Raw genomic sequence first — 21,544 nt, forward strand, 5'->3', positions numbered from 1 at the left:
TTGGACTCAGTTTCGCCAAAGAGCTGGGGGTCGAATATCTTGAAGCTTTCGGAGATTCGCAGCTAATAGTCAACCAAGTCCGTGGAGAGTATGAAGTCAGGAACCAAGACCTGATACCGTATCACCAGGAGGCCATCAAAATGGCGGAATCCTTTGAGGAATTCTTCATTGAATACATCCCTCGCCTCCAGAACGCTTATGCAGATGCACTGGCGGCACTAGCAGTGTCCCTCGCACGACCGCCTGAAACAGAGTTGCTAGTCACAGTAAGATCGCATCAACTCTTCGTACCCCTATACAATATGGGTACCGATGAAGAAGAAGATGATAGGGGCCCAAACACCAAGGAGGTGAACTCAACTCAAATCGGGTCTGAGTCCCGAGATTGGCGCTTTCCTATCATTGACTACGTCCAATATGGCATCTTGCCGGAGGATGTAAAAGAAAAAGAATCTATTCGCCGAAGAGCACCACGGTTCTTTTACAATATCGAGACCCGTACGTTATACCGCCGGGGGTATGACGATTTGCTCCTCCGATGCCTTTCGAACGAAGAAGCAAAAGAAGTGCTTAAGGAAGCGCACGAAGGAGAATGCGGTGCGCATCAGCCTGGTCCCAAGCTATATGATCGAATCAGAAGAATGGGATATTATTGGCCAACAATGGTACGTGACGCAATCGAATATGCACGAGAATGTCACGCCTGTCAAGTGCATGCAAATTATATGCACCAACCGCCAGAACGATTACACACATCAACTACATCCTGGCCATTCGAGACTTGGGGTATGGACATTGTCGGTCCAATTTTTCCCCCTTCAGTCAAAGGTGATCGGTTTATTCTCGCTATCACTGACTACTTTTCAAAGTGGGCTGAGGCGATTCCGCTTAAGGAAGTGAAGACGAATAACGTCATCAACTTCATCAAGCATCATGTCATATACCGACACGGCGTGCCGAGACGGATCATCCACGATAACGGTCCACAGTTCATAAGCAACGCTTTCATCAGGTTTTGTGATAAATTCAAGATCGAGGATGTATCATCAACAGCGTATTATCCAGCTGCAAACGGATTAGCTGAAGCTTTCAATAAGACGATCATTAAGATCCTGTCTAAGCTCGTGAAGACCAACAAACGAGACTGGGACGATAAACTTGGGGAGGCACTCTGGGCTTATCGCACCACCATACGCACTCCTACGGGAGCTACTCCGTACTCGTTAGTATATGGATGCGAAGCGGTGCTACCTTTGGAAATTCAAATTCCCTCCCTTCGGATCGCTCTCGCAACGGAGATGACGACCGAAGAACAACATCAGAAGCGTCTCGAAGAGCTCGAGAGGCTGGATGAAAAGCGCTTGGAAGCTCAACAACACATCGAGTTCTACCAGGCTAGGATGTCCAGGGCTTTTGACAAAAGAGTCCGCCGAAGAAGCTTCAAGGAAGGAGATTTGGTCCTCGCTGCTCGTCGACCAATAATCCTCACCTCCAAGATGAAAGGTAAATTTGAACCTAAGTGGGAAGGACCGTTTGTAATAGACACAGTCTATTCAAACGGCGCTTACCGTCTGATTTCCCTAGAGGGCGCCAGGCAATTAATGCCAATAAATGGGAAGTTCCTGAAAAAGTACTATCCCTAGTACATTCAGGATAACCCATTTACCGGGAAGTTCCTCGGAGAATATTACACTCAATATTCTAGAGGATAACCCAAAATCATTGTCTCCACCAAAATCCCTCACTGATCAGTTCCAATTGACAGTGGGTCCACAAAAAATGTCCATATGACCTTCTTGACTCTTTCCATAGACAAGAAGGTCCCCTTTCAGATCGGATTCTCCTTTCGATAAACGAAAGAACTCCTTTCTTTTCTCTTTGGTCAAGCCTTCCCATGGTTATAGCCAAAGTTGAAATTCCACTTCGATAAACGAAGAACCCATTTTCAGTTTAGATAACTCATCCTATAAAAGGCAAGTTTATCTAAATTTTCCAGATTCTCGGAGTGGACACCCCACTTCTAGTTTCTTCCTCGCTGGAAATAGAATATAAAATTCTTCCTTTCCAGGATCAGGGAATAGAATATAAAATTCTTCCTTCCTTGTTTTCGGGTTCGCCTTCACCCTAAAAGAAGACCGGGAAATAGAATATAAAATTCTGCCTTTCCCGCATCGATCTTTTCCGAAATTTATCAATTTAGGATTCATCCTAGGAAGTTTATCCCGAATCCTAAGCAGGGATAAGTCTGCGCCTGACACGCGCTGCCGGTTAGTTCTTAACCGTTTAAAAAGAACACCCGTTCACATATTCGACATTGTGACAGGTTGTTATTAATAACACCAGAATCCATGCCTTACACGCATGGGGAATTTCATCCCGAATCCTAAGAAAGGATATGCCGATGCCTAACACGCATCGTCGGTTTAGTCTTTTTCCGTAGAAAAAGACACCAGAGTTCGATTCTGGGGTATTCTATCCTGAAACCTAAGCAAGGATAAGTCTGCGCTTAACCCGCGCTGCCGGTTAGTTCTTAACCGTTGAAAAGAACACTCGCCCGCATATTCAACATTGCGGCAGGCTGTTATTAATAACACCAAAATCCATGCCTTACACGCATGGGGAATTTCATCCTGAATCCTAAGAAAGGATATGCCGACGCCTAACACGCGTCGCCGGTTTAGTCTTTTTCCGAACAAAAAGACACCAGAGTCCGATTCTGGGGTATTTTATCCCGAAGCCTAAGTAGGGATAAAGTCAACACCTAACACGTGTTGCCGGGTAGCCTATTCCCGTAACAATGGCGAAGTCTATGTATTCGACATCATAGCACGAAGTCTAAGGGAGTTCATTCCCTTAGCACAACGTTACATGCGGAACGGATTCCGATAATCCGCATGCTAGCCCGACTCAAACGGTAGTCGGTAAAGGCTAATCAAACCCGTTGAAGGCTGGGGGTTAGCCAAAAATCCTAAAGTCAACACCTAACACGTGTCGCCGGGTAGCCTATTCCCGTAACAATGGCGAAGTCTATGTATTCGACATCATAGCACGAAGTCTAAGGGAGTTCATTCCCTTAGCACAACGTTACATGCGGAACGGATTCCGATAATCCGCATGCTAGCCCGACTCAAACGGTAGTCGGTAAAGGCTAATCAAATCCGTTGAAGGCTGGGGGTTAGCCAAAAATCCTAAAGTCAACACCTAACACGTGTCGCCGGGTAGCCTATTCCCGTAACAATGGCGAAGTCTATGTATTCGACATCATAGCACAAAGTCTCGGAGAATTCAATCTCCGAGCATAACGTTACATGCGAACGGATTTAAACAATCCGCATGCTAGCCCGACTCAAACGGTAGTCGGTAAAGGCTCATCAAACCCGTTGATGGCTGAGGGTTTGCCAAAAATCCTATGAGTATTGTGGTCAATCATTTCAAATGGAATGACGAATCATAATAAAGACGAAAGCAAGTTTCACTAAGAGAATCAAAAGTCAAAGTGTTCAGCAAACAAAATCATACATCAAGACCATGACCAAAAATCTGCTGACTGATCTTAGAAAGCTTCTCATCATAAGCTTGCCTAAGTTCAGCCCTGATGGACTCCTCGGTGGTGGCTGAAGTCCTCGCAGCGATCTCTTCTGTCTCGGCTAGCTTCTGCTCCAGGGATCTCAACTCATCAGATAAAGCAGTGTGGGTTTGCTGATCCTGTGCTTTCGTCATCTGAAGAATATCCAAAGTCTCCTCTTTTTCACGGAGTGTTCTTCTGAGCTGGTCTATCTCGGTCGCACAAGAGGTAATAGAAAGATCAAGGTCGGCAAGCGAAGATAATCTAGTAGCAAGGCTCGTCTTAACTCGATCTACTCGGCCCCGCTGCATCTGAATCTCGAGCTCAGTAAAAATCTGAGTCTCGCGTGATGACTGTAAGCGGGTGTCCAGCTCGGCAGCAATAAATGAGGAGGCACCTGCATCTCGGAGCTCACGAAACATCTGAAGCTCATGCTCTAGGCAATCAAGGTCATCAACTATAGCCTGTGCCAAATCTGGATGTCCCGCTTCCCTTATCAAATTGACTTTAGAATCAAGGAAAGGCTTGAATTGGCGAAGAGAAAGTCCACCATGGAAAAGCTTGCCAATCATAGCATTCATGAAAGAGAAGAAGGAGCGGACTTCTATGCAGATGACAATCTTCTCAGGATCATCATCAGATAACAACTCCCTCGCCAGAATATGAAGACGAGAAGAATTCCCTGCACATAAAGATAAAACCGTCAGAAAAAGACCTTGAAGAGTAAATAAATAGTATTCATACCCTCTTGAGTCACTGGGGGTGGTGGAGGTGTAACGGCTGGGGGTGTATCAACTGGTGTAGTTGGTCCCATAGCCGGCTCAACAGGGTCATTCTCAACAAAAACTCCTGTTAAATACAAGTCAGAATTCTCAGAGGCATCACATTATAGCTGCATTAGTCAAAATTGGCTAGTCCTATAATTAATTTGGGAGGAGGCATATACCTTCGAAAGAATCATCCTCAAGATTCTTATCGAACGTAGGCTCGGAAAATATATCTCCGGGTAACTGGCCATCAAATTGAGGAGAGCTATACATGAAGTGGAGTGTAGGAGTCTCCGCGATCAAGCCTTCCTCGTCAAAATCATCAATAGAGAAATCTGACGTAAAAGAATATAAGTACCAAAGAAGAATAAAGAGACTACAACCAACAAAAATGAGTTACCCCTTATGGATGCGTTAGCCTCTTTATTCCCAAAATCCACGTATGCCTCCTGCAAGTTATCTGAAGAAGCAAGATGTACAGAGATGATTAGAGGATGCACAAATTCTTTTGTATACCATCTAAAAGATACATTGTCAATAGTAGATGTACCTGGATCTGCGGAATCAGGTCCTACATTGCTATCCTCCCTAATGTCGGCAACCCCTGTAGGCCTTTTAAACTGGGGCAGCGGGTCAGGCTCACCAGGAGACACAGGAACGGAATCGGGACTCATTTCGCTCTCTCCACGCTCTCCTATATAGAGATGGAAAAGCATGAGTCAATGTTCCGAATAACCAAGAAGGTGGTTTACAGAGTAGATGTTACCTCCGTCACTAGCAAGATCATCACCAGCCAAGTCCATATCAAATGCTCGGGAAGCTGCACGCGGCTTGTGGGCTAATCTCTTCCGCCTAGCAGCAGGGACAATAATCGAAGGTCTCGCCTGGGGAGGGGGACGGAACTCTTCATCCTGGTCAACTGTGGTCCCTGAAACATCAAACCATAGTCAGTTTCAATATTTCTAGAAGATGGAAGGAAAAGATGAATAGCAAACCTCGCTCAGAAAAGTCTTCATAACCTTCAGGATCTCCGCCTGAAGCCTCGTCTGCGGAATGAAAGGTCTTCTTTCCCTCTTCATCAATCCGACGAGTCTTGTTCCGTGTCCTCTGTGATCGGGCATTTTCCCAAATCCTACGGGAATCAACCTGAGAAGCTTCCTCGGCCTCTAGCTCTGCAATCGGCTTCACGGGGATGGTCTTGTTGGCTGCTAACAACCACTTGCAGCTTAAGAAAGTAAGGTTCAACTGCCGATCAGCACTCGGGAGACTGAATTTAGCACCAGTACAGCCAGTCACGGTCCACAACCACGCACGGAGACCATCTACCAAACCACCGTGGGCACGAAGCTGCTGACGAGGATTCCCGACGTAAAGCTGATCGTAGCCAAACTGACGAGCGAATCGACAGGGTAGATATGGCTCTATGAAGCACTGATCCCTCACCCGAAAAGTCAAATAACCTGGCCTAATGTTTACCAGCCAGTTAAAGCACCCGATGTCCAAGTGAGTTCGATACTCTCTCGGCCTCTCCTCATCTGTCAAACTATCGCCGTATCGGCCGGAGAACTGCGGAAAGCAAGTGGAAAATGTCCAACACTTGTGGACCTGCAGCTGCTGCCTGACGTCATAAAATCCGCGCCCCTCCCACTTGCCGTTCTCAAGCAATTGTAGTAAAGGAACGGATTAATCTGTGGCGCTCGGTACCGACATCATATCGGGACGGTGAAGGACAAACCAAGCCATCATGTAAGTGTACGGGAGCTCTATCTTAAGGGTGGGAATCTGAGTCGGCGATTCCTTTTCCTTCCGTGTAAAGGCACCAGAAAGCTGTCGAAGTCCTCGGTGAATGTTAGCCACCATCACCGGAAGAAGTGAGAGTTCTTTCTTGTAGGCAAGCTGAACTGCTGGATAGAGTACTTCCAAGGGCAGAGCGTCACAAGACTGGTACGAGACCACGCATTTCTTTAACCAAATAGCGAGGAAACCGGCAAGAAGGGTCATGGGTCGAATCGGTGCGGTAGCATGCCACAAGAATGATTTGAACTTGGTCCCTGCAGGAAAACCACCCTCAGAACTGCTAGTGGTATAAGAATGAGCGTCAATCTTCTTCATCAGAATGTTCACCCCTGAGGGAGTAAGTGGGGCCAACTCACAAATAGCCTCGCCAGAATTACTCTCCAGATTCTTGAACAAATAATTGGCAAACTGCTTCAGACTCACGAATGTCTTAGTCCTCTTTGCTAAAGGCTCAGACTGCGCCAAAGCTATATGATAGTGACAAGTGAGATCCCATAGAGTCTCGTAGCGATCGGGCATACGATCCTTCAGCAGACTTAATTCATGGTTGGAGGGAAAGTATTCCTGATACAACATCTGTCCCATGGGTAAGCCAGAAATCCTGTGCATCTCGTGAAGAGCCAAGCCCAATTCCCCTTGCCGGGTCAGAAAAGTGTTCGAATCTGAATTATAAAGCTCAAACAAAGCATAGAAATGCCTTGCGCTGACAGGCAAGCCATACATGGTGGCACGAACGGCTGCATATAAACCACAAGCGTGCAACTCCTCGCCCCATCGGAACCCCAGTACTCCAGGACGCAATCCGGTGATGTGACTTCTACTCGAGCCAGGAAATGCCTGATGAGTAATATAGCCGCAATGGACGCTCTCATGCTCCTCCGTCAAGCGCCACGACATCTCCCGTGTCACGGCCTGACGCCTGAGCTCAGTCAATGAACGATGCCGAGGAATCTTCGGCAAATATATGAAGCCACTGCTAGTTTTATGAAGCCACTGCTCAGCCTCAATAAACACGGCATCCGGGTCTTCGACAGAGTCGCCAAATAAGAAATCGCTCTTCTGAAGAGGCTGAATAGAACTAGCGTCCTTCACAAGAGGTGCATCGGTAATCAACTGTCGAAGAGCTCGGTGCCCACCTTCCTTCACCGCCTGGACAACCTCAGTCGATGTGCCCAAAACGAACTGAGGAGTGACTGGGATAGGGGAAACATCGTCGGAGGTCGAATAATACTCGCCACGACGCCCGTATACTGCGTGAGATGAGAACGCTCCAGAAGGGTAGTCAACTGATGAGGAGTGACTGGGATAGGGGAAACATCGTCGGAGGTCGAATAATACTCGCCACGACGCCCGTATACTGCGTGAGATGAGAACGCTCCAGAAGGGTATTCAACTGAGAACAAGCAATTAAACGTTTGTTAATTCCAGTTATAAAAGGAAATTGAACTCATCTTACGAAGGGGTAAGATAGAGTCATTGCCTTATAAAGGGTGTGACGTTTTGGCCACGTTGCGCCTTCATAAGATAGGGTATATCGACAATATATCCCTGCCTTATAAGGCACAACGCAGCGACAAAACGCCCCCTTTATTTATTATGAGATAGTGTTTTGACCAAGCAAAACATATCTTTGAAGCGTCGATCCTCACCAAGGAGAATCAAGGCTTTTCCCGGTTGCCTCACCAAGGAGAACAACAGGGAGTAAAAAAGAAAAAGGACCAATTTGCAACTTTCCAAGAAAAAATGGACTAATTTGTAAATTTTCAGAAAAAAGTGGCTCACCGGCATAAGAGGAAGGCGCGCCATCAGTCGGCACGGTAGAGGATTGACCCCTCGCCATACGGGACATAGAAACCTGCAAGGTAAATTGAAGGATCAGATCTAGAAAAGGAAAAATCCCATTTTTACCCCAAAAAAGGCAAGTTTGAGGCATCAAATCACACCCACAACCCTTATATGTGATCTCGCGACTCCATATACTAGATCAAACATGAAATAAATCAAGATGGCGGAGGATTTACCTGAAGAAAAGCCCAAAATCCAATAAAGGTGAGACCTTTAAGGAAACTTGAACCACACGCTCGAGGGGCCTGAGAGAAACTTTTTATTTGGAGATTTTGGGAGATTCCTCAGTCCAAGATTCAAAGGAAAGCCAGATCTAAGACAAATATCAAGGTTTGAAAGAGAATGGATGCTCGAGGGAAGAGAAATCAAGAGAAGAGAGGGAGGGGTTCGGCCGGCCCTAGGGAGAAAAGAAAAGAAAAAGAAAAAGAAAAAAAGAAAAAAACCCCTTTTATAGCCTTGAACCAGATCTGGCCGAACCAGACCAGACCAGGGCTGAACCAGACCAAGCCAGATTGGACCAGAATGAGCCAGGTTGAGCCAGATTGAGCCAGAATGAGCCAAATTGAGCCAGATTGAGCCTGGCTGGACCAGACCAGACCAGAATGAGCCAAATTGAGCCAGATTGAACCAGAATGAGCCAGTTTGAGCCAAATTGAAGCAGTTTGAACCAAATTTGAACCAGAATTTAAATTGGAGCTGAATTAAGCATTGGAACGACTTTTGATCAACCTACGGTTCTGTCCTTCACCTATTTAACCCCTCTACCATATATTTGGAAGGGTCGGAGAGATTTTTGAACCCAAATACTGCTTTTTGGCACATTTTTTGGGCCGGTTCAGATTATTCGAACCTAAAGAATACTCCAATAAGGTATACGAATATAAACTATTCCCTCCTCTTTGTTGAGAAGTTTCTCGAGAATATTTTTCTAAAAAATATTCTTAAGGATAACTTAACATAACTCCCAGGAGTGTATGAGTATAAACTAGACCTCCCCGCTCCAACTCCTTAAGAGCTTAAACTGTGTAGACTCCAAAATACTTACGAGTATAAACTGTGTTAAACGCCGGACAACGCGTCACAATGAAGATTCAAAGCCGTCAACCGATGGTCAATTTCATGTTGAAGCAACCAACACGAGTTAAAGATTGAAAAAATCAGGAATCGACTTCAAAGTTCAAATTCCAACAACGGTCAGACAATAAATGCAGCACCGGAACCCTCTCAAGCATTCGACAAAGCACCGAATAGCCTGGAGGATTGAAGGAATCGAGAATAGAAGCTATTCCAAGAGCCCGTTACACCGATTGAAGGTTGGGACAGTCATATCCAAAGTATTCCAGACTCCTCTATAAAAGAACGAGACTGGAAAACTTTGGAGGGGGTATCTGTAGGCATATAAAATTGCTTATAGGTCCCTTGACACGGTTCAACACGAACTAATGAACCATCAGGCGACGTATCTAAGCACGAACGTCAGTCCACAACACCGAAGCCAAGTGACACGCAACGAAGCGGATTAACAAGGCTACGAAGCTGACGAACCGCACGTGAACGACACGACGGAACCCAACACCAAGGGGGGGCTCGGCCTGAGCCGAGCCACCTCTGGGTGGCTCGGCCAAAGCCGAGCCACCCTGAGGTGGCCGGCCAGATCTGTGCCAAATGCACAGATCTGGTTGCCTATAAATAGGCGGGGTCATTCATCATTTTGGAGGACTTTTGGAAGAACTTTTGGAGAGCCGAAACTCTGCCGGATTGAGACCTCATCTTGGAGTTTTTGAAGGCTTGAAGACTTGGACGTTCGGATCTGATTCTCGGCGAGCACCCGCATCACAAAAAAGGTAGGAGTTTGAGGGGATCAAGATCTCAGATCTACGTTGTTACACTCCAGATCAAAGCTTGGTCTTTGATCCCGAGATTCGAGCGATTATTTCCTTGGTGAAATAATCCCTCCGGCTATTATTTCCTTGGTGAAATAATACCCGTTATACTGCGTAGATCTGTCCGGATCTAGATCGCGCGGTGGTCCACGGCAAACAACCCCGGCGCAGGCAAACAACCCACCAAAGCGAGTGACCGAATAACAGGAGCTCGCGATTTGTTCACAAGGAGAAAAAGTTGTAATTTTTAATTTTCTTTATTTTTGATTTTCATTGTAACCGGATCTAAAAAAGACCGGATCTTCTGTAACCGAAAAACTATTATTCAAGATAGCAATGACATCAATGAAGAAAGCAACGAATTTTCCAGCGAACAAGTTTATCTACTCAGATCTTGACTATGTATTTCAGTATGTTGGATGATGAGATACTTATGTGATTATTATCATTTCATCAGTATTTCTTGCATTATTCTTTACTTGCTTTCGTGCCTACACCTGTTGTTGACTCTACTAGATAGATGTTAATTGTGATGGTGAAACATGTTATTACACGGTGTGGTGCATGAAAGGTTTGACATTCTTGGTTCAACTTGGACTGCAGCCTTGTGTGAACCTAGGGGCGTCACATCTTTGCTGAATGTAATTTATTTCTAGAGGCTGATTATTTGGTTGGTCCCCTAGATTGAAAATGTTGAGATCAGCAGTCAAATTCCCAAAGGACAACTTCATTTGACCAGTTTTACAGTTAATGAGAGCATTAGAAGTGGCTACGAATTGTCGTTCTAAGATGACAGGTGTCTGTTCTTTAGTATTGGAAACGGGCTGTGTTTCCAAGACTACAAAATCTACTGGAAAAATAAAATCTCCAACCTTAATCAGAACATCCTCTAACTCACCCATAAGGATCTTGACAGATCTATCAGCCAACTGCAACGTACAGCGGGGTTGGGTTCAGTACTCCTAAACCCAATTGATGTTAGACTGAATATAGAAGCAAATTGACACTGGCCCCTAAGTCTAAAAGCGTCTTATTAATATGAGTATTACCAATGACACATGGGGAACCTGGATCTTTACGTTTCAAAGGTATGAGATTTGAGAGCATATCACTGATATTGGTGGCCAAAAAGAGATTCTTTGGAATATTTATTCTCCTCTTTTTAGTGCATAATTCTTTTAAAAATTTATCATAAGAAGGAATTTGTTCAATTACATCTAAGAGAGGAATGTTGACCTAAACCTGCTAGAATGTTTTTAGGTTCTTCTCCTCTTGAGGGAAGTGTTTCTAGGCCTGAGTCTATCTGGAAAAGGAGCAACTAGTCTAAACCTATCAAAAACTGGCTCAGGTTCGGGTTCATGTTCTTGGTCATCTGAGAGGGGTGATTGTTGAATAGATTCATCAGAAGGAGAAGGAGAAGGAATTTGTACTGGATCAAGAGTTTGACTTGGAGGAGTTCTTACTTGATTATCGACCTGTTTACCTGACCAAAGTGAATGGATGCATTCACTTGAGCTTCATAGGATGAACTGCATCTTGTGTCTTTAGGATTGACCATGGGTTGACTCAGAAATTTTCCTCTCTCTCTTTCACTCATGGCACTAGCTAGTTGACCAAGTTAGGATTCTAATCTAGCTATGGCTTGAGTGTTGGAATTAAGTATTTGTCCGGTTGATTGCATGAAGAAATTCAGAGTGTTGGATGTTTGAGTCAACATATTCGTGGTTTGAGTGGAGGCCTTAATTATGGTTTCCAAACCCTTTTCTAAGACATTGAGACGTTTATCCTAACCTGGATTGTGAGGAGTGTGAGTTACACCTTGATGATGAGGAGATTAATTTTGATATGGTAGATTGGGTTGTTGAAATTGTGGATGAGAATTGAAAGGAACTGTGTTCCCCCTAGGAAAGTGTTGGTTTGAAGAAGGATTGAAATTTTTATTTCCTTGGAGACTTCCTTGATTCCATGCGAAATTAGGATGATTTCTCCAACCTGGATTGTAGGTTGGAGAAAATGGATCATTCATTAGATGTTGGAATACAACGTTCATCTGTTCTAATAAATGGGTGTTTCCTAGGAGAGGGCATTCCTCTGAAACATTAGCAGGAGACTGACAGTTATGACAACCTGGGGCAAAAACTTGATTAATTTAAGCTGGAGCTCGTTTCTTAATTTCTAAGGCTTCTAACCTTTGCAGAATTGTCGCCATCTTTGCTTCGGAGGTAATGTCCACTCTAAGGAAAGACCACTAGACTTAGGTTGAGAAACTGACGAAACCCTATCATCATAATGTTCCCACTGCATGGTTTTCTCAGATTGACTCTCTAAAAACTCTAAGCTTCATCAGCATTTTTCTTTATAAAATCCCCTTGGAACATCGATTCTAAGAAAGTCTTTGAAGAATAATCCAATCCTTCATAGATGATTTGGCATAATCGCCATTTTTCTAGATCATGATGAGGACATTGGATGAGAAGATCTTTAAACCTATCAAAAAACTTCCAGAATGGCTCCCAATACTATTTCTAAGCTTAACCGTTTTATGAATTGGGAAAATTTTTTTTAAGAAAAACAGTAATAAATTCCTCCCAAGTTGTGATGGAATTTATGGGTAAGCTGTATAGCCATTTTTTTGCTTTGTCTTTGAGGGCAAAAGGAATAAATCTGAGTTTGACTGCATCTTTAGTTAATTCTCTCATTTTAAACATCATACATACTTTCTCAAAGCGAATTAATCGATGTGTATTATCCCTAATCCACTTTTGCATACACCCAAAATAATTTCATTTTTTATACTTTTTTTAAATGAAAAATAAAAGTTAATTTTTTTTAGAAGAAAAAGGTAAAAAAATCTAAAACAAATCAAAACAATAACTTTTCAATCACTCTAATTCTAGGGTTAAGCCTAACTCTGCTAGACCACCTCCTAACCAAAAACTCCTAAACTGAAAAGATTAATGCTTTACCTAGGTAGTTAGCCAGGTAAGGATAGTACTTGAGGGAGTTCAAAGATTAATTAAGTATATTGTTCCTTGCGGAGCGTATTACGCAACCCCTAAACCTTGCCTTAGACACCAACTAATCCAAGAAAACTTAAACCGGTTCACTTAAGAATTTCTTGTTCCTTAATGAGCTCGAATCCTTAGGGACCAATGTCTAAAAGGTTTTAAAAAGGCTTAGGTTTGTGTAGTGAGGAATTAATGATTTTTTGGGCTAAGGAAAGGGTGATGAAATCCCTCACCTTATCTTGATTAAGGGTTTTTCCCTTAAAAATACTTTCAAGTGTGTGCCAAATCAAGATGCCCAAATCACTTTGGTGAATTCCTACTAACTATATGAAATGCAACCCTATGAATTAAAAGCAACTAAAAAGGATGGTAAAAAGAAAAATCCTTTTTTTTAATTAGGGTTAACAATCAAACAATTGTGAGAATGAGGAATATTGTTGAATTTATTATCTTGTTAGTAAATGTCTAAGTGGAGGGTGGATTTTATTATGATCGACAAAAATAAAATCTTTTTTTAAGTCCTAATTGTCTCTAATTGTGAAGAAGTAACTAACGGGTGGAATTGAAAATTCTAGAAAGAAGAGTTACCTCAAGCAAATCCTAAATATGAATCAAACCTCAAGTAATTCTTCAAATCCTCGATCTTCAATCCTTAATCTTCAACTCCAAGTGGTTCCTTCACAAGAAAACAAGTAATTCTTCAAATCCTCGATCTTCAATCCTTAATCTTCAACTCCAAGTGGTTCCTTCACAAGAAAATACACAAGTTAAAGAACCAAAATAAATAAAATCCTACTTAAGCACCATCCCCGGCAACGGTGCCAAAAACTTAATGCGGGCATAAACATATACCTAAAAATTACAAGTGCACAATCAATCAAGTTATAGTATAAAAAATTATCGATCCCACGAGGAAGGCGTTTTGTAGGAGAAAATTAAAGTCGGTTCTTATGTTGTGTGCGTGACAATTAGGAGTGATGAGTGAATGTGATTGTGGAGAGATAGTGAAGGTGATAGTATGTAAATAGGCACAAAATGTAAGTGAGAGTGGGTGTGACAAAGTATGAATGATTTTAACAATGAGAGAAAAAAAGATGAATAAAATTAAGAAACAAAAAGAAAAATTAAGAATAAAAAGAAAATTCAAGAAAATAAAGATGAAGGATTCAATTAAAGATATGAGAAATCTAGAATTGAATCCACTTCTTAGAGAATATAATTCCCTAGAGGGTTCTAGCCTCAAGGCGAATGAAACAAAATAAAAATGAACAAAAAAAAACTAATCCCAAAAGGGTTCTAGCCTCAAGGTGAATAGTGCAAGAAAATAAAATCTAACTATAAAATAAATTGTAAAAACTAAACTACAAAATAAATTGCAAGAATTAAGAACGAGAAAATAAATCTACTCTATAAGCATGAAATAAATCCAAAGCAAGAGGGTTATTGTCTCTTAGCTATTTAAGCAAGAAAATAAAATCTAACTACAAGCATGAAAACAAATATGAGCTAATAAGCAATAAAAAGAAATAAAAGAGAAAATAAAAGCAAACCTTCGAATTGATCCCCATCTCCATCTTCATCATCCAACAAAGAAATGAAAAGAAAAATTTAAAGTGGTGAAAAAATTCTATTATTAATTATAACAAAAAGTTATAAATTTAGAAGGTCTTCTCAATTAAGAGTAACCCTCCTCTCTAAATGGAGATAAAAAAAATTTCACACTCTCAACCCCTCACTCTCTACCCCTATTTATAGTAAATATCAATGAATATGAGCCCTTGGATTGAAATCTTATCCAAAATTATCAAAAATCAGCCCCTAATTCGTAACAGAACTGTCAGTATCGATGTCAGTATCGTTACAAGCATTGATGCTGGCATCGATGTCCTATCAAATTTCTACCTTGACGGATGGCTTTGTCTCGTTGAGATAGGCGATTTTCATATATTATATGATAAATTCCGCCTTCCGGGTTGAGAGATATCGTCATTTCTTTGCGGCTAACTATCTTGAATACATTTGTTTTTCATATTTGATTTTTTTATTTTCTTCGGCTTGTACAGGCTACTCGGCTTGATTCTGGGCTTGGGAATTTTAGTTCTTGCTTGTGTTCTTTATTTAATTCATGGGTTTTTGTTAAGAGAATAGATCTTGGGCTTTATTCTTCATTAACCTGCAATTAAAGATAAAAACAATTATTAGTGATATATTTATTCATTAAAAATAGATAATGAGGGTATAAAATTGTAATAAAATGTTATTATCAAATACTCCCACACCTAAACTTTTGCTAGTCCTCTAGCAAAGAAAGAAAAAGAAAATCCTAACTCACTTTCACAGGAATCGCGGTTGTATTTAGCGCATACATGATGCGACATAAACATGTACCAAAAATATTTATTCATGTTTAGCATAAATATTTTTCTCTTTTTGTTGATAACAAAGGGGGAGAAATAGGTATTGTTATGTATTGTTATAGACTTAAATTTGCATATATGCAGGGGGAGTAAGTATGGTTATTTCATTATGTTTAAATCTGATTATAATATACATACTTATGCATAAATTATTTGTTATCATAAAAAATGGGGAGAATGTTGAATATCATATCTCTATGATAGTATTTTGATGATAACAATTTATACAATGTGTGCACTAACTTTTATATGCAGATTTCAATATCAGAATATGAACAAGTGCAAGTTGATTTCAAGGCATTATGAAGTGAAGAAAATGAAGAACATATGAGATAATGTATTTTACATTTTATTTACTTAGAATTTTTGTACAAGCCTTGATCACACACACGCACACACACAATATTAGAACACACTAACACAGGCTTAGTGTGTTGGTTAACTATAGAAATCCCCTATGTTAACCATTAGAATTCTAGTTAATACTTGAGTATAAAAATCTTTTATTTCATTATTTCTACTCTTAGTAGTTGACTAATTAGAATAGTAGTCGACTACTCGTGTATAAAACTTAAATATATGTTTCTGTCATTTTACAGTATAGTCGACTAATATAGATTATAGTCGACTACTCAAGTGTTTGACAGAAACATAAGTTTCTGTTATTTTACAGTATAGTCGACTAATCTACATTATAGTTGACTACTAAAGGCAAATTTTATTTTACAAGTCTCTCAAAATACAGTGTAGACTAATGAGCATTGTAGTCGACTACTTAGAAATTTTCTGAATACACAGAGTCTGTTTGAACTCAGTGTAGTTGACTAATCTGTATTGTAGTCGACTACAGATACAGTTTTTCCAGATTTTAAACGTTTTTAAAGTTCAAAAAAAATTTCTTTTCAAGGGCTATAAATAGGTTATCTGTTCAGAAAAAATGCAGAGACTTATATACCTATAAGCTTTGATCTTTGTGCATTTTTTCAAGTGAAAAATATTCAGATTTTGAGAAAAAAAAGTTTCTGAAATTGCCTCTGAACATCATTCAAATACTTATTGTTTAGGCAATTTACAGAAGTTAGAATCATTCCTAAGCCACTACTACACTACACTACAAATCAAGGCTTATAGGAATTGAAATTGTTGCTTCAAAAGTTCTCTCAAGTTGTGAGAGGTGTTAATCTCTTGGTTTAGAGATTGGTGTGCAAATTGGCAAGGTGTTTGTCAATTGGTATTGCAATTTGCAGGGACTTACAAATTGGTCAGGTTTGCTTTTTGATTTTGTAACTTTATTCAAAATCATAGTGGAAACTCTCAAGCGGGATTTGCTTGGGGATTGGATGTACACTGGATTGGTGGAACCAATATAAATCCTTGTGTTTGTGATTGTGAATTTCTGAGATTGCCATTTTTCTTTGCAATTTAAAATCTACTTTGCATAAATTTTCAAAGAACACTATTCACCCCCCCTCTAGTGTTCTAGTGTATCTATTTCAGATCCTACAGGGAGGTCATGGGTCGACTGATGGCAAACATCAGTCGACTGACGGACTTGTGTCTGCCCTATTGTTTTGTGAACTACCCTATCAGACGACCGATGAGGTTGTCGGTTGACTGATCAGGTCGGCTTTTATGAGATTGAACATTTTGCTTGTGTGTTCGTTTGGTGAGCATTTTTTAAAAGACGTGAGCTGATATTCATTCATAGTTTGAAGAGTATACGTACGGGGATTGAGTATGCATGGTTACATTGTTTGGGGTAATCAAATAGGTTACAATCGTTAAGAATAACGGCTATTATTATATATATATTATAATTATGATCGGTTGGGTGGGGTTAGTTAGGTCCCACAATAAGACCATGGATGGACTATACTCCGAGTTCTTTAGTCGGGCCCTGTAATAAGACCACAGATGGACTACACTTCTTTATTGGTTTGCATGGAGATGCGCAGAGGTTGATATGCCTATCTATTGGTCTGCATGGAGATGCGGTCTACATGGAGATGCGCAAAGGTTTAAATACCTACCCATCGGTCCACACAAAGATGCGCAGAGGTTGAAATACCTATTTATCGGTTCGTACGAAGATGCGCAGAGGTTGAAATACCTATTTATCAGTCCATACGAAGATGCACAAAGGTTGATATACCTAACTATCAGTCCGCATGGTTATGCGATGAGTTAACATACCTAGTTATTTGTTCACAAGGGAGTGCAATGAATTGACATATCTATTTAATGGTCCGCACAGAGGTGCAATGAGTTGAAGTATTCTAGAGAAGGACGGTTTGATAAATAACCTAAGTGTAGGTGAATATTAACATCATCGATATGATCCATTATGAAAGTATTTTGCAACTTAGATACACGAGTGTGTTAATATCTGTTTTACCCACTAAGGGTAGTATGAGGGTTGATATGACATTTTTGGTGATGTGTGATGTGGTATTTCCTATATTACCTTTCTTGTTTTCATTTATTCTTAGTCTTGGAGTTAATATTTAGCGATTCATAGTTTGAGACATATGGTATATACATAAGGGTTTCCTTGTTTGGATTATTTCGCTCGACGTACCAGTCTCGTTTTGTGATTTTCTTTGTATTAAGCCTAGTTTAGTACAAGGTAAATAAACTAGGTAGACTATTTACTTATAGGTAGAGCCTACATCATACCTAGTAGCCCTTTTCCCCTGGGGGCAGATGGAGATGATCTTGCTAGCGCTCCGACGCTGTGGTTTTCACTTCTTTTCATGTAGCGGAGCAGAGTTTTAGAGAGCTGCAGTTTGACAGATTTTTAGCATAGTCGCCGTCATATATGTTCAATAGTTCTGCTCCACAGATGTTTAGTTTATATTTCTAGTTGATGTTTAGATTTATATTATATTTTGAGAGCTGAGAGAGCTTATGTATTTTTCAGTTGACTCTTGTAGTTGAGATTTTGGATCATTTATTTCAGATTGTTGGACATATTTTCTGTTATATCTGTTGAGACCTAATTATTTAGAGATTTATAAAATATTTCTATGTTCTATTTCTTGTTTTCACCTCTTTTATATCTGCTTGTACCTTTACTGTCTTATTTATTTCCACTAGAGGGATATTTCTGTGATGGTGAAACATATCATTACACGGTATAGGTGCATGGCAGGTTTGATATCCTTGGTTTTACCTTGGACTGCAGTCTTGTGTCAATCTAGGGGCATCATAGTTGGTATCAGAGTTCTAGTTCCAGCATCCTTAGGATCATCATGTGTCAAGTCGTGGAGCTAGGATAGAGTTTCCTAGGATTCATGTATAGAGTCCACTAGGAATTCCTAAAATGAGTGAGGACGTAATACGTATACCTCAAAAATTGCAAATTTTTTATGACTATCTTACTTTAATTGAAAAGTATTTGCATGAATGTTATGTGATACATTATGTTATGTATATATATTTGCGACCTCATTTACTGTGTGTATTAAGCTTTCCTCTTGATATTATTAATGTCAGGACGTATATATATTTGCGACCTCATTTACTGTGTGTATTAAGCTTTCCTCTTGATATTATTAATGTCAGGACAAGGATGCGATCGAGATAAAACTCATACCCGGAGAGATAGGCAAACAGAGCCCGAGCCGCAGTAGGCTCTACAGTATCTGATCGACTTCATAACGCCGATTGCAAAAGCAGAGACTAATAACACTCGAGGAACGAGTAACGAGCCACATTACATTTTCTGGAGTTCCACCACCAGTTGTAGCAGTCGTGCCTATTGAAGAGGTAATACTAAAGATTTCACCATCACCACAACCAGCGGTTGATAGACCCGCAGAGTAGGAGGCTTGGCTCTGTAAGAATAAGAAAGACATCAGACACTGAGAGCACCATAGTTTTAGGGCGCACCGGACTTATGTGCAGCCTATAAATGGAAGAAATATGTGAAAATTTCTTAACGTCGACTCAGTACTAAAGTGGAGTTAGATGTTTTTACCATAGAGGATAGCACCAGAGGATGACACCAACTTTAGATTTTTACCGGAGCAGTGAATACCACTTATTTGGGAAAAATTTGGTGTGCTTCTTTGATAAGCAGTAGAGCTAGTCCAATTAAAGCAGGGAGATATGAATGTAGTTAATTATCCTGCTGTGGAATCTAGAGAGCCCGAACAGCAGGGTAAGGATTTTTACCGCTATCAACGAGAATAGCATAGGAAGAGAGCACAATAGCGTGCATGTTATAATTATAACAAGATCAGACATAGAGTGAAGGATTGTCGTAGTACACTAGTAGGAACTAGCAGGACAGAGGTTAGAGTCAGCAGTCTCAAGGCCGCAAGTACGGCTAGCAGCAGAGGATTTGAGGCACCTCCAACCATCTCGACGATTGAGGGGCCAGTAGGCCAGATTCATACCATCTAGGAGATTCCTGAGTTACAGACAATCCCTTATATTCCACCACCATTAGCGTAGCAATCGCCAGCCACTGGCAAGGTTTATGTAGCCGTACCGCGTGATCATGGTACGAGCAGAGCTTTCTTAGTGATTTCTTTTCCAGCTCTAATCTTGTTGATTCAGAAGCTTCACATTCTTTTATCTATCATGATGTCATGATTAGACTTCAGCTTGTAACGCAGCCTTTAGGCGTTCCATTATCAGTTTCTACTCCTTTGGAAAAGGTGCCTCTCTTAGAGTGTATCTATAGGAGATGTGTCATTAGTTTAGATGAGTCTGAGTCCGTGGTCGATTTAATCATCTTGCGAATGTCTGATGTTTGATGTTATTTTTGGGAAAGGTGCCTCTCTTAGAGTGTATCTATAGTTGGTATTAGAGTTCTAGTTTTAGCATCCTTAGGATCGTCCTGTGTCAAGTCGTGGAGCTAGGATAGAGTTTCTTAAGATTCATGTATAGAGTCCACTAGGAATTCCTAGAATGAGTGAGGACGTAATACGTTTACCTCAAAAATTACGAATTTTTTTATGACTACCTTACTTTAATTGAAAAGTATTTGCATGAATGCTATGTGATACATTATGTTATGTATATATATTTGCGACCTCTTTTACTGTGTGTATTAAGCTTTCCTCTTGATATTATTAATGTAAGGACGAGGATGCGGTCGAGATAAAACTCGTACCTAGAGAGATGGGCAAACAGAAACCTACCCGCAGTAGGCTCTACAGTATCTGATCGACTTCATAACGCCGATTGCAAAAGCAGAGACTAATAACACTCGAGGAACGAGTAACGAGCCACATTACATTTTCTGGAGTTCCACCACCAGTTGTAGCAGTCGTGCCTATTGAAGAGGTAATACTAAAGATTTCACCATCACCACAACCAGCGGTTGATAGACCCGCAGAGTAGGAGGCTTGGCTCTGTAAGAATAAGAAAGACATCAGACACTGAGAGCACCATAGTTTTAGGGCGCACCGGACTTATGTGCAGCCTATAAATGGAAGAAATATGTGAAAATTTCTTAACGTCGACTCAGTACTAAAGTGGAGTTAGATGTTTTTACCATAGAGGATAGCACCAGAGGATGACACCAACTTTAGATTTTTACCGGAGCAGTGAATACCACTTATTTGGGAAAAATTTGGTTTGCTTCTTTGATAAGCAGTAGAGCTAGTCCAATTAAAGCAGGGAGATATGAATGTAGTTAATTATAGAATCATGACCAACATAGTAACAATGGCAAGGGCAAGAGACCTGCTGTGGAATGTAGAGAGCCCCAACAGCGGGGTAAGGATTTTTACCGCTATCAATGAGAATAGCATAAGAAGAGAGCACAACAGCGTGCATGTTATAATTATAACAAGATTAGACATAGAGTGAAGGATTGTCGTAGTACACTAGCAGGAACCAGCATGACAGAGGTTAGAGTCAGTAGTCTCTGGGCCGCAAGTTTGGCCAGCAGCAGAGGATTTGAGGCACCTCCAGCCGTCTCGACGATTGAGGGGCCAATAGGCCAGATTCATGCCATTTAGGAGATTCCTAAGGGACAGACAATCCCATATGTTCCAACACCATTAGCGTAGCAATCGCCAGCCACTGGCAAGGTTTATGCAGCCATACCGCGTGATCATGGTACGAGCAAAGCTTTCTTAGTGATTTTTTTCCAGCTCTAATCTTGTTGATTCAGAAGCTTCACATTCTTTTATCTATCATGATGTCATGAATAGACTTCAGCTTGTAGCATAGCCTTTAGGCATTCCATTATCAGTTTCTACTCCTTTGGGAAAGGTGCCTCTCTCAGAGTGTATCTATAGGAGAT

The 21,544-nt window shown here is 40.9% G+C and overlaps 1 protein-coding gene across 1 annotated transcript; it reads right to left on the reverse strand.

Annotated features, from left to right (window-relative positions):
• On the reverse strand, window positions 4,269-21,072 carry LOC109831131. The gene is made up of 8 exons (XM_020398469.1): window positions 20,980-21,072; window positions 20,529-20,645; window positions 19,002-19,118; window positions 17,959-18,061; window positions 4,883-5,026; window positions 4,733-4,792; window positions 4,512-4,667; window positions 4,269-4,414 (listed from the first exon to the last, which is right to left on the reverse strand). Exons 1-8 carry the CDS (start codon window positions 21,070-21,072, stop codon window positions 4,269-4,271), a joined length of 936 nt encoding a protein of 311 aa, XP_020254058.1.

This window comes from Asparagus officinalis, chromosome 2 (genome assembly GCF_001876935.1).
Source record: "Asparagus officinalis chromosome 2, Aspof.V1, whole genome shotgun sequence".
Classification (NCBI taxonomy): Eukaryota; Viridiplantae; Streptophyta; class Magnoliopsida; order Asparagales; family Asparagaceae; genus Asparagus; species Asparagus officinalis.